At 29.6% G+C, this 15112-nt stretch overlaps 1 protein-coding gene across 1 annotated transcript in view; it reads right to left on the bottom strand.

Annotated features, from left to right (window-relative positions):
• LOC119612450 (transmembrane protein 177) overlaps nt 1-14522 on the bottom strand; it is a gene marked incomplete at its 3' end in the record, with an annotated part of 58519 nt that extends 43997 nt beyond the window's left edge. Inside the window, exons 1-2 of the mRNA XM_037968255.1 lie at nt 14428-14522; nt 4134-4270 (exon numbers count right to left, since the gene is read on the bottom strand). Of these exons, the coding sequence (XP_037824183.1) occupies nt 4134-4270; nt 14428-14522 (232 nt within the window). The remainder of the gene's footprint in view (nt 1-4133; nt 4271-14427) is intronic.
• Between the last annotated feature and the right edge of the window lie 590 nt (nt 14523-15112).

Here is a 15112-nt window from a genome sequence, read left to right as displayed (position 1 = left end):
TCCCTTTTTGTAGGTATTTTTTCAAAAATTTCACGTGTAGGGAAAAAGGGAAAGATTTCTTACTATTGTCAAGTTGTAGGGATTTTTTCAATTTCATAGTTTTTATCAACTAAAAATATATTCTTTCATGTATTAAACTTTAAAATTAAAAATGAAATCAATTTTAAGTGTATCGTTAGTAAAAATTCCGCTTGTAATTTCTACAATATGTGTACCTATATATCGCTACAAGCCTGGCATAATCCAAAATTCGGTTTTCTTGAACTGAGGTCTACAAAACATGCGACACACTAAAATCTTTCATATAGATTTATCAAATTTCTAATATGCCTATTATTTTCGATGTGAAATCGATTTTTTGTAAACGTAAAAACTAAAACCCACGTTTTCGTGAATATTAGACAACTAAAAATTGAATTTCAATTTAGATGAGAAACATATTAACCTCAACTATCTGAATTTGGATTTTTAGCATCCCTTGATTTGTTTAAAAGTTATCAAAGAAAATAGTTAAATGTCATTACATATTAATTTCCATTTTTCTTGAAACGACTTTTTTGGATTATGCCAATCCTGTAGGGCGATATATTCTGACTCCTTATAGATAGAGTAGTCGGGGGCTTAATGCAGTAACTCAGGATTGAAAAAAATAATCTAATGTTCTGAAAATTTATAAAAGTAAACCGCAAAAAGTAAACGCAAAAGAAAACCTTATTTAAAATAATTATATAAAATTTTATGAAAAAATTTTTGTTGGGGGCACATAAAATAAATTTTTAACATCGAATCGTGATACTCCCATAAATCTCTCAACTGTCTTGTTTTTTTTTTTAATCTTAACTGAAGAGTCAGGGTTGAAAAATTTGTATGATGTAAAATTGAAAGTAAAAAATTAAAAATTTAAATTCTAGAAATTTCATTCCTAAAAATTTAAAAAAATACATATACATATGTATATTATAAATATAAATAATATGTATATGTAAATATAATAATAAGTATATTATAATAATATGTATATTATAAAACAGAGCTAATATTTTAGATTTTTATGTTATTTTTGTATTTTTTTAAGATAAACTTGGAAAAAATTGGAAAAAAGTAGTGTAGGGAAAATAAAAAGTGGGTGTAGGGAAAAAAGGGATTTTTTCTCATAAGCGTAGGGATTTCTAAAAAAAATCTCCTGGCATCACTGCCCGGAGGAGTCAAATCCAAAGAGCGAGTAGGTTAAAACTCGCTAGAAGACGGTTTAATGGATGACCATGATTGATTTTATTCAAATAAACCTCCATCGGAACGAAACGACTACCAACGTTCTGATGGCTAAAATTAACACAGGTAAAATACATATACATAGCTTTAATCCGGAAACCTTGGACGAGTCGCAACAAGGTTTCTGGATTAAATCACGTAAATTTCCAACTTTTCTACGCTGATACAGGGTCTCGACCGAGAACATGTATCTTATGTCACAAGAACTTACGTTTTCTCCTCTCAACATGATTATCCACATCGGATGTAACGGTGCTGAAGCAAGGTCGTTGCATCTGTTTACTTGCCCTTCGATTCTCTGACACTACCACCAACGTCGGAGCTGATGAAACTGGTTGAAGAGGTACAAAGGAAAAATAAGAAAATTGTAATAGGTTGTGATGCCAACTACCACCATGTAGCTTGGGGTAATACATATACACAAACACCAATCGCAGAGGAAAAGCCCAATGACAGGATGCAAGGGTAATATTTATACCTAAACCAGGGAATTCTAGCTATGCGACATCTAAGTCCTATCGACCGATAAGTCTTACGTCCCTCCTACTTAAAACCTTGGAACGAATAGCCGATAGTATGCTTAAAAGCAGTATACAAGACAAATGCCTTAAAGGGACGATCGGTGGAAACCGCTTTAAAAGAACTTGTCCACTACATAGGTGAATCTTTTGAAAGTAAACTGTATATACTGGCGGTATGTATTGACATCGAAGTCGCCTTCAATAACGTGCACACCGATAATTTTATCCAATCCATAAAACCAGTTTTATGTTGATCGGGTGCTCCGTAAGTGGATCAACTACATGCTAAAGAACAGATGGATAAGCTGAGTGATGTACGATATAACTATCAGGAAAAAGGTATTTCGCGGTATACCACAGGGTGGCATTTTGTCACCTTTACTCTGGGTTACCACGAATAGCCTCCTAAGGACCCTAACCGAGAAAGGACTTATACCTGTCTGCTGTGCAGACGATGTGGTAACACTTTTAAAGGGAAAGCATTCAAATTACTTGTATAAAAGAGCTGAGGAGGCTCTGAATAAGGCCTTGGACTGGGCTCAACCGAGAGGCCTCAATGTTAACCCGGCAAATACAGATTTCTGTCTTTTCACAAGAAAGACAAAAATTTCTACTATAGGCATGAAATGGGGTCTTAGTCCTACTATGACAAATTGGCTTTATAATAGTGTAATTAGACCAATTCAGGAGTTCAGCGTACATGCTGCTTGGGTATAAGTGGTGTCATATGTACTACTTCAACCAATGCTTAGGCGAACTGGCCAAAAGCGGTTATAGGACACGTCATCAATGTACTATACTGGACACATTGGAAGGTTATACACAATCATCGGACGTAGTCGGTAACGAAAGGGCGAATGTAATAGCTTTAAAGGGAAGGGAGCTCGAGGCAGTTAATCTGACAAACGCAAAACCATGCGACGCAACAAAAGCTGAACTAAAAATATGGGTGAGAGAATCCAATAAGGCCTCTTGGAATAATGAAACAGTGGGTAGAAGCACAAATATCCTATGGGGTGACCCTGATGAGAGCAAGACGAAAAATCTCCTCAAAATGAGCAAGTCTGAAGTTAGTTAGTACGTATTCTGAGTGGACATACAGGTTTACGAACACATCTCTGCAAAACTGGACGTGCGGATTCAGACGAATGTAGAGCATGTGGAGAGGACAGTGAAACTCAGGAGCACTTTCTTTGCCACTGCCAGGCATTCGTCGAAGTTAGATCCAAGTATCTTGGAAGTGATGTTATTCCGGAAATAACATTCTTGACTAACACTGATTGGAAGATTCTTAGGAATTACGTTCAGGAAACTGAGTTTCTGAAAACAGAAAAATAATTCAATTAGTTTTTTTCTTTTTTATACCCTTCACCTTCGTGAGAAGGGTATATATAAGTTTGTCATTCCGTTTGTAATTTCCAAAATATAATTTTCCGACCCCATAAAGTATATATATTCTGAATCCTTATAGATAGCGGAGTCGATTAAGCCATGTCCGTCTGTCTGTCTGTTGAAATCAGTTTTCTGAAGACTCCAGATATCTTCGGGATCCAAATCTTCAATAATTTCCTATGTTTGGATGGCTGTGTGTTTCATTGCTTTGTGTATAATGTTTTTGTTTTCTTGGTGTATTGAATTTCGCATGTTTGGATGTCTGTTGGTTTCATTGTGTTTTGTATTTTGTTTTTGTTTTTTCTGTATTTCGTTTCGTATGTTTGGATGTCTGTTGGTTTTACAGCCTTGTGTATTTTGTTTTTTGTGTGTTTATATCGTTTAGCGTTGTTGTTGTTCATTATGTTTTGCTATTGCTATAATAATGATATAGTCGGGAAAATGAATTTATAAATACACTATGGTGAAGGGTATATAAGATTCGGCACAGCCGAATATAGCACTCTTACTTGTTTAATGATAAGGAGCGCACAACAGGCCCGATAGTGGCCTAGGTGTATTTCTTCGGATTTGATGTAGTCCTCCTATCCTCCTATCAACCTACCTACCGTGACAAGGTTTTGAAGATTCGTAGTAGTCGAATACAATACTTTTACTTGTTTTGATGTTAAGTTTTATTAAATCCCGGTTTAATGAATAACAATTTTCAAAATCCCGTTTTTTCAAAATATTTTCTTCAAAAAGCGGATCCCGCTTTTATTCAAAAACTGACCAGATGTTAAGTATACATCCTATTATTAACCTATTCTAACCCAATAATGATATATCAAAAGGTCAATTAAAATTTGTTTGTTATAAAAGTCAATTTATCTAAATACTATACATTTGCTACATTTGTATGTCATCATAAATTCATATACTTTAGTTATCATAAATTCACATACTTACCAGCAGAAAACAAGTCGAAACCGTAAACAGTGAATGGTTTAATCATATTTTTTTCGAAGTTATTGACTTTTAAAATATTAGCAGCTTCATTAATTCGTTCAATAACTTTTGGAGACAATGTCATAGGTTGGCCGTTTCTATAATAAAGAAAACGTATTAAATAGCAAAAAATATATACATAAATATATTGGTTATATATTAACGATAAACAATATTTGCATATGGACATTTGACGAAACCATTCCCTCCAAAAGAATGTTAAGGAAGCTGAAAGAAAATATTTTAACGCAAAAACTAAATTCTTTTAATAGATATCCCTCTCGCACCCTATTAAGCGACTACAAAGTCCATTTCGAAAAAATAATTTCTTAAATATTTTTAATTTAATTTCAATATTTTTGTTTATTTAATCTTTGTTTATAAATTTGTTTGGCAATTTTTGTTTTTATCTTTTTATTATAGTTTTCGACAGGTATTTTATTGGAAGTTTCCAATGTAAACGTAATTCATGTTGCCTCTTTTCACTTTATGTTACAGAAACACTTTTTACTCACAAATCGAGAAACGATGGAATTTTTTGTTTTATGCCTACTCGATGCGAAAGCTTTTCGATCAAGTTACAGAACACAGGCACTGTTTTATATGGAAAATGTGTAGTAAACCATTGTTAACTTTAGTAATCGTTTTTGCATAAGGCAGAATATGTTTAAATTTTAGGGTATGAAAAAAAGTGTGAAATTTTTTTGATGGCACATTAATATTCTTTAATACACATGTACTAAAAAATACATTTCTCAATATTATTAAACATAAAATTAAGAAATTGATAATACTTAACTCCTCTAAAAGGATATCTTTATTTAAGTTGTTATTAATAACGTCATATTTTTTTTTTAATTTTGTAATAACATTTAGAGATAGAATTTTTATACAAATATTTTTTAAACGGAGTTATTGTTCACAATATTGCGAAATCTTAAAAGGTTTAGTAGATAATTAAATTCAAACAGAAAATTCCTCATAAATCTATCATAAATTTATATGAAATGCTAAGCAGTTTGTAAACACGATGTATGTATGTATGTATGTATGTATGTATGTATGTATGTATGTATGTATGTATGTATGTATGTATGTATGTATGTATGTATGTATGTATGTATGTATGTATGTATGTATGTATGTATGTATGTATGTATGTATGTATGTATGTATGTATGTATGTATGGATGGATGGATGTATGTATATATATATATATATATATATATATATATGTATGTATGTATGTATGTATGTATGTATGCATGTATGTATAAAGTATTTTTCAAATCCTTTGTACATGAAGATTTTTTATTTTTTACTTTTTAGAAATTATATATATTTTGTGCATATTTGTTGTTTGTTTCTTTTCTTTTTCTTTATTTTTTATGGTTTCAGTGAAGAATTCAATTTTTGTTGATTTTTTATGTGCGATTTGGTTTGACTTTTAAAAAAAAGTGTGGAAAAAGATGTAGTATTTTCATCACAATTTTATATTAGCGTGTCATTGGAAGCAGTAAAAATCCGATATTTGAATGTCAAAAATAAACCACATTCTTTCAATGCAACGCTTATGCAAATTTCGTTGGTTTTCACCAACATTTGATGTACTTTGAATATGTTATTTGTAGTGACTTTTCTACATCTATCTCTATACTTTTAACTGAGTTTTCATTTTTAAGAAAATATTTGGTTTATAAAAGTGAAAATATGTAAACACATTTTTAGGTGCGATTAAGATGTCGTTTGTAAAGTATGACATCAATTATTTTTTGCTGGGTAATTTTGTTTGCTAGTTTAACCATTATGTCAATAACCACCCTGCCAGCAATTTTGTAGTGGACTACGAGAAAAATTCACTTCTAGTTTACTTTTACAAACTAACTATAAGTTTACTACAATGTAATGCAAAGCTGTCCCGAAATTTGCTATTTGGCAAAGTAAACAACCGACTTTTAAAAACTAACTAACTAATGCAGAAGAGCCCCAAAATTATCTGGAGAGAATTTTATTTCAATGTTTTCTCTTGTTTCTCCATTATTATGAATTTATTTTTGTTAACTTTAGTAGACTGACTATAAACGAACTACCATATAATGCAGTAATGTTCCAAAATTTGGTATTTGTTAACGTAAGCAACCGACTTTTAAAGACTAGCTACAAGCTAACTATCATATAATGCCGAAATACCCCAAAATTATCTGGAGGGCATTTTGTTTCGACATGTTTTCTCATGGTTCTTTATTATTTGGAATTTTGTTTTACATTTTTGTCATTTTCTTGTATACATTGTGAAATTAGAGTCAGTAAATTGGAGAAATAAATTATAAAAGGTTTAATATTTCAAAACTCGGTCCCTAAATTCTGCTGATTGATGCTGTAAATATAATACATTATTAGTTAACATTACACATAACATTTTTAAATTTATTTAGATGTATCGATGGATCATGGATACCGCTGTTATTACTGATGTCTATTAATTTTAAATCTTAAAAAGGTGTCTATTTCCATTGTAACAAACTACTAGCACGACTTGAAAAAGCAGATCATATTACATAAACGTTTCCAAATCTTAAAAATGTGTCTATTTCCACAGTATTTTCAACTATTTAGTGGATCTAATGAACTTCAGCCATAAATAGCTTACAGAATAAGCACTGGAACTAATTGTCATTCAGATTTCTCTGTTTTTAACATGTAACAAATATTTTAATATTTTTTTAAAGCGAAGTGTAATTTAGATAACCAATAGTTAAACAAATTTTAAATATATTTAGTTAATGTAAATAAATTTTACATATATTTAATTAAAATGTAGGTAATACAAAAGAAAACTATTAGTTGACTTTCTGCAACTAACTTTAAGTTAGTTAATAAACAGTTAACTTTAAGCTAATCTTTTTATAACTAACTTTAAGTTAGTTGAAAAGTCATGCAGAGTCGGACATCGCCATGTTAAAATAGTCAGTTGGCTCCATTAAAAATAATCCATAACTAGTTGATGAAAAAGTCGGCTTTTAATGCATTTAAAGTTAGTTGAGTTGCTGGCAGGGCATATACACGGGTATGTTTTTTATTTTCAAAGTGATATATCTCGAGATCTATATATCGCATCGACTTGAAATTTTAGGTATTCTCTCAGAGTAATGTAACTAAACCGACTATATTTTTAAAACCGATTTATGACCGATTTTCTAATTTTACCTCGTACATCAACACCCAACATATCCGGGTATGCATAAGAAGTATATGTCAGTTATCGGACAAAAATAAGATTCATTATAAATTTTATGTTTTATTATATGAAATATATATATTCTTGAATATTATGAAAAAAAATTTATGAATCTGTTTTGGACCCTGTTTACAAAATATGACTGACTTTGTAAAGTAAAATTATGCTAATTGTAGGAATTTTATTTTTATATAAACAAAAATCGTAAAGTTTGAATTTTCAAATTTTAATTTTTAACCATGACTTATACCCCATTTACACATACACAAAATCTAGTACTTATGAGATTTCGAGCCAAATCTAGTTGATTTTAACTAGATTTACCATACAAAACAAATTCTACTTCGTAACTAGATTTCGTTAAAATCTACTCAAAATGTGATGTAACTCTGTTTTTTCCTAAATAATACGACGCTACACAAGAAAAACGAGAAAAACAAAGATTTCGTTAAAATCCACTCAAAATCGAATAGTTTTTAGTGATGCAACTCAGTTTTTTCCTAAATAATACTAAAAAATACGACGCTACACAAGAAAAACGAGAAAAACAAAACAAAGAAAAAAATTAAAATGTCAACAAAATTTTAATAAATTGAAAAACATGAATGAAAAGTTTATTTAAAATAGAAGCTAATGTTATTTTTAAAGATCTGATTTTTTATTGTAAATAAAATGTTAATAAATATCCCTTTTTTCCTTCTTTTATTCCATATCAGACACAATTTTAAGAAATATTAGAAAAAATGAAATCTTCCTAAATGCCAAAAATAGTAAGAAACATATTATTTAATGCAAATCAATTAAATATACCTTAATTAATAATATAAAATTTTTGTTCAATTATCTTTTTCCGTCTAAAGCTACGTTCAGACGGAACACGAAATTGGCCATATATTTTTGTAAAGATTTGAATTATTAATACAATTTTAATATTGTTTGTCCTGAAAAATAAAAAAATTATCAATATAATAATTTCATCCTTTATATGGAAGAATAATATTTTAAAAGGATATTTCCACTTTTAGAGACCGTACTACTTAATTTCACTCCCAGTAACACAGGATACAAATATTTGAATAAAAATATTAAATCCTCAAAAATTTTAAAGTCCTTTAAAAAGGAAAAGGGATCAGAAAATTTAAAACTGAGTATACAGTTTTTCAATATAAAAACTCTACTTTCGTTGTATTTGGTTTTGTTTAAGTCCAAAAAGTAATGTCAAGAAATTAATTTTTTCATATTAGAGTAATAATATAATTGTTTCTAGTAACTTAGCTAATAATGCTATAGAAATAAATTTTAAGTATGTGGTAAAGAATACACAAGGTTTCAACTTATATTTATTTAAAAAACAAATAACAATAAAGGATATGAAAGGATGAAATTCTCAAAGGGCATTATTTAAAATATTTCGTCCTGAAAAAACAGTAAATAGAATTGATTTTCGGAGATTATCCTCTGTCATTTGATACCCATATTGACGGAAATTGTTCAGTAAATATATTTTAATAAATTTTAATATCCTTACAACTTTAAAGTCCTTTAACGCAGTTTCACTTTAGATAACCTCTAGTATCATGTTTATATGGCTTCGTTCAAGTCCAAAAAAAAATTATTAAAAATTGTATCACGGTGTAATAAAATAATGCTATACGCACAATTGGGACGAACGACGAATTTTTCGGAACGAAGTTTCGTCCTCAGATATAGAACACACTAAAGTATATGAAAATACGTACAATCAGTGCATATGACGAAATTCGTCATACGTAACGAACTGTGCGATAGGTTTATTTCTATTTCATACGCAGATGAACGACGAATAAATTGGATTAGAGTGACCCTGTTACATTTTGGTTTTAGATTTTTTTTTTTTTTGTAAATAAAGTTATTTTTTTGTTTTAAGTTGTGCTTTCTTTTATGTTTATGGTATATAAACTAAGTTAGCGCGATTTTTTATTAATATAATTTTCATTCAATATGAAAATAAAAAAATATTTAAAAAAATTTCAAATAAAATATTTTTTGTTTTAGATATATGGTCACACCAAAATCTTATTTTCATGGAAATGACGATATAAAATAAAATGAAAAAATCTTTATTTTTCGAATCTGAACATAAAATAGTTCATGTTAGCCAACAGCAATGGGGATGATTTTCATAAAACAAATTGATTTGCCGGCAAATAAATATATTCCATTGTTTCATCAATGTGAATTCCTTCACAATTTGTTAAAAAATTTCCTGTACAAAAATTGTATGCACTTTTATGTTATGATGACCCACACGAACTGCTGCGAAATGCTTTGCTTAAAAAAAAACTATGTTATGTCAATTCATGCATAATTCTAGCTGCTGTTATAGATGTCATATGTGTTGACATATGTGCGCGTGTGTCGCATCATGGGCAGAATGAAGTTTTATTGTTTTTTACAACTAAATACATATGTATGTATGTTCCTGTGCTGGCAAAGCATGATGAAATTGTATACAAATGCTGAACAGAGGAAAATTTAAAACTATTAGAAATGCAAGAATGTATGTATATAAATTAATTTTACACATACATTTTGTATGTGTGTATATTTTATCTTAAAAATCTGAATTAATCAGTATTAAAATTTTTAGTATAATTACTTAAATTACTTAAATCTAAGTTACTATGTAAAAACATAATTTGATTTACAATACTTGGATTTTTTCCCAGTACTGAACTCTTTTCTATTAATAAATATCGTACTTTTGAAAGAAAGTCTTTCCGATGGTGCTGAACTGGCTGGTATTGCTAGAACAGACGTATATATACAGTTAATCTCAAAAATAAGTATACAGAAATACTGACAATTGGTTTTATTTAAAAAAGGATATTATTTTTTCAAAAATCAAAAAAGTAACACATTTATTTATTAAAAACAATTATGATAACACAGTGATACAGCAAAAAAATGCAGGGGTTCTCATATACCAATTCCATTTCGTTATAGTCCATAGAGTAGGAATATATTTTTAATTTTTCCCGATCACTTCGTTTAGTTTAAGAGCAAAAGATGTGAAAAAGAGCTATTTTTGAAGTTTTAACTTTAAAAAAATATATTTATGGTATTCAAATTGGATATTTTGTTTTAAAGATACAAGTGTTGTCTTTCAACCCAAAGAAATAAATCCAAAATTTATGATTAATGTCTTGGTTACGGCCAACCAAGACCGTAACTCAGACATTTGACCATAAATTTCGGATTTCTTTTTTTGGATTAAAAGGCAACACTTGTATCATTAAAAAAATATCGGATTTGAAAATCGGATGAAAACTACTAAACTTATGATTTTTCAAATTTAAAACTTCAAAAATGGCTCTTTTTCGCATCTTTTGCTCTTAAAAAGTAAGTTAACGAAGTGATAGGGGAAAACTAAAAATATATTCGTACTCTATGGACTATAACGAAATAGAATTGGTATATGAGAACGCCTGCATTTTATTTTTCTTCACTTTTGTATCACAGTGTAATTATTATTCACTACTTTTTTTCTTCATATTTTGGTTCTTTGAGTTCTCATTTAAGCTGAAGTTAAGAAGGTGCAAAATTTACGTCACAAAAGTAAGTATACAGATCATTTCAATATATATTTGGTTTAATTATATTAACAAAATTTATGGAAATTTTACTTGTATTAATAAATAAAATATTTTTTACACATTTTAAAATATTTTTTACACAATAACTTGGAAAAAATCTACTTTTAGTTCCGAAATCTTGAAATTTGGGCCGATTGGCTCCGGAATTAATTAGTAGGACAGTTTTTTTCCCACTTCTACGATTTTTTTTCCACTTTAGACCCCGGATTTTGGATCTGGTGGTCATTGAACCCTCCAAATGATGCATTGGAAATAGAATTTTTAACTTTTGAAAAGAGTTGTTATTTAGAAATTAATGTTAAATACAGTGGCGAGCAAAACTGGATACATATCAATAAAGTGTATGTTAAAAACCCAATAAAATCCAGAAAATATTAAACAATAATTTTATATTGGTTTTAAAATATGCAATGGAAGAATAAGAAAATAAAACAATAGAAAATTCGTGAATATTGAAACTTTATCTCAAGTTTTAGCTAATTTTATTAAAAAAGTCTATGTATCCACTTTTGCACGTTTAAATTTAATTAATCTAGCAACACAAGTAAATTTAAAAATAACAATGAATTTGAGTACTGCTACTTAATTTACCTTTGAAGAAAGCATCAAAACAAACAGTTACCATTTTTGAGTCATATTTGTAATTTTTTTGCAAATATTTTAATTTTCTAGTTTTAATTAGAAAAATATCAAGTTTATTGGGAAACCAAATGGTCGAAATGACAAAAAATAATTACTGTGCTCGTCAAATTGCCAAGAAGTTAGGAATTTGCCACCGAAGAGTGCTACAAGTGCGAAAAAGAAAAATATGAGCACACCAGTAGTTAAGAAATGTCGATCGTGTTTGCTTTCGGAGAGAGATGCCAGAACTATGGAGCGTTTATTGACATCCAAACAGGTAAAAATACAAAAAACAGGCTATAGTCGCCATAAATAAGTCCTTAAGTGAATGGGCAGTCCGGGGAGCTCTTCGTAGAATTGGCCTTATATCAGCCGTAAAGCAGAAAACACCAGCGTTATCAGAAAAAAATGTGAAGGATCGTCTTAAATTTAGCAAGAACCACAAAAATTGGAGTGTTGATGACTGGAAAAGGGTTATATGGTCCGATGAAACAAAAGCTATACTGATGGCAAGGAATATTACTGGCACCGCCCTTATGAAAGCTCAAAAAAGCACCAAGTAAAACAAAAGAGTGAAACAAGCGGGTGGTAGTCTGATTGTGTGGGCTTGTTTCACTTGGTAGAATCTCGGTTCTTTAGTAAAATTAGATGCTATAATGAAAAAGGAGGATTATTTGAGCATTTTCAATCCAATATTCCAGATTTTGTGGAAGAATGTGCATATCCAGAGTCAGAGGTTATACTTCAACAGGATGGGGATCCGAAGCATACGGCAAAAATCGTAAAGAATTGGCTTTCAGCGCAGAATTTTCAAACGATGCAATAGCCAACTCAATGCCCGGAAATCAATCCAATTGAAAATTTATGGGCTTTGTTAAAAAAACGTCTTGTGCAATTCGATAATGCACCAAGAAATCTTAAAGAACTTTAGTCGAGAGTACAAACGGAGTGGTCTAGTATTCCGCACCGGACCATTGAGACCTTGGTCAAAAGTACGCCTAAACGTATAAAAAGTGTCATAAAAGCAAAAGGACTTTGCACAAAATATTAAAAATCAAAATTTTTTTAAAACGTGCAAAACTGGATACTTCGACTTTATTTATAAATATGTTTTAATTTTTAGATTAATATTTAATTATCATGAATTTAATTTCGTTTTCTTTTTATATTGCTTTACTGAATATTTAAAATTGAAAACTTTATTATTTATCCTTTATTTTATGGGTTTTATAGCATTTTTAAGTCTTATTAGCTAAACATGTATCCAGTTTTGCTCGCCACTGTATATATAATGTTGAACAGAGTACGTTCTTAAAAAACCGAAATTTAACTCCGATTTCTTAAGACTTACAACATAAACTTTAAAATTTGGATAATTCTATACATTTCCTTTAATTTAAACAGGTTTTCCAAATACTCCGATTTCCAAAGCATACAATAATGCTACCAATCATATCTTGATATACTTGATACAATAACCATGTTTTATGGATCGGACATTTTATTTGTTCTAGCAACAAATTAAGATGTATCTGTGTTCAAAATTGTTCAATTCGTATTCATACCACCAATTGAGCCTGATTTAATATAAAAATCTTACTATTTTGGACAATAATCAATTTCAGAACCGATATGTAGTGTAAGTTATTGACATGGTCACCATTTGACGATTATTGGTAGTATTTAGAAGTGTGTAATGGATGATTAGAACCGAAAAACTTGTTTTAATTAATGGATACTAGTACAAATATTATTAATATCGCAATTTAAGATATAAATTTCAGGAAATCGTCGTTAAATATCGAATATGAACGCTATACTATGTTAAAAACGGCAATGTTCCGCAATGGATTGCAATTATTGTACAGAAACAATTAATTTAAAAGTTAAAATATCGTCTTCCAATGCATCATAATGAACAAACGAGGGATATTATTGAATACCCGATCCAAAACTCCGGGGGTTTAAATAGTCAGATGTTCTTAAATAGGAAAAAATGCTCCTATAAATAATATTCAGATCAATTACCAAAAATTTAAATTTTTCGGAACAAAAAGTGAATTTTTTCCATGTTTTAGTGTACAGAATATTTTATTATAAAATAATTACATTCAAACGGTAAAATTTTCATGAATTTTGTTAATATCATTAAGCATTTGGCTTATATATTATATTAAAATTATCTGTATACTTATTTTTGTGACGTAAATTTTGCACCTTCTTAACTTCAGCTTAAATGAGAACTCAAAGAACCAAAATATGAAGAAAAAAAGTAGTGAATAATAATTATCATAATTGTTTTTAATAAATAAATGTGTTACTTTTTTGATTTTTGAAAAAATAATATCCTTTTTTAAATAAAACCAATTGTCAGTATTTCTGTATACTTATTTTTGAGATTAACTGTATATATGTATAATAACCCAGCAAAAAAGAACTTCCAAAAAAGCAAATAAGAAGTAGAATTTACTCCATGGAAGTACTGAAAAAGACCTGAAGAAGTGATGATTTTAACACAGGCTTGTCAACAAAAGAATATCTTCAGCATTGAAAAAATATAATTATTATCGCTTCTACGGAAGTCATAAACATCACTTCCACAGAAGGTAAAAAATTCCTTAATTGCTACTTTTGAAGTGGTGATAAATGTTATTTTTTTTTTTTTATTTTTTTTCTGGGAAAGGGTATTCTTTTTTGTATTCCTTCCACAATTCTAATTGGTCGAATTCCTTCTAATACAAGATCGTCTGGCTTTCATACCTTATGATTTCATTCTGTATCTCATCATCACAATTGGGATCAACAGCAACTTGAACAAAATCATTAAAAGCATCATCTGTGTTTGTAGGCTCCATTATATCATTTGAGATAGATGCAGTATTTTCGTACATTTTTAGCATTTCTTTACAGCTTTTGTGAATGTTTTTATAATTTAATTACTTATATCTTAGGGCCATTAAGTTCTTTAAATTTTTTCTTTCTTCTTCCAACCAATTATAGAGCTATTGAAGCCTATAAAAACATAAGAAATTTAAAAGTTATATGTATAAATATATATTCCTAATTTTTCATCTCTTTAAAACGTGCGACCCTCACGTTCATCACGATGGAAATTCCCATATTCAAATATTTTAACAAATAAAAACTATTCCCCGACAGCTGAATTATTCGGCCAAGGGCTGTCAACCTCAGCAACAACAATACAATTTTCTCCAGCTGAGCAACACCTTCCTTTTGGTCCGTGCCGGAATTGAATTAAATCCCGGGCCATGGTTCTGCACTGTTTGCCAGAACCGACTGCACCATATATCCACCCAATTAAGGTGCAACTCTTGTTTGGGCTGGGGTCATCTCAGGAACTGCTACGGACTTAACCATCATCGAGAGTGGTGTGAAAATTTCGTCGCTGTTTACAACAACGGCAAGATTTATCAGCGTCATCTTC

This window comes from Lucilia sericata, unplaced genomic scaffold (assembly GCF_015586225.1).
Source record: "Lucilia sericata isolate MDLA Ls3-8-SP2 unplaced genomic scaffold, ASM1558622v1 Contig001692F_arrow, whole genome shotgun sequence".
NCBI classification, from domain to species: domain Eukaryota; kingdom Metazoa; phylum Arthropoda; class Insecta; order Diptera; family Calliphoridae; genus Lucilia; species Lucilia sericata.
The sequence above is the reverse complement of the archived record's forward strand: the minus strand, read 5'-3'. Positions and strand labels throughout refer to the sequence as shown.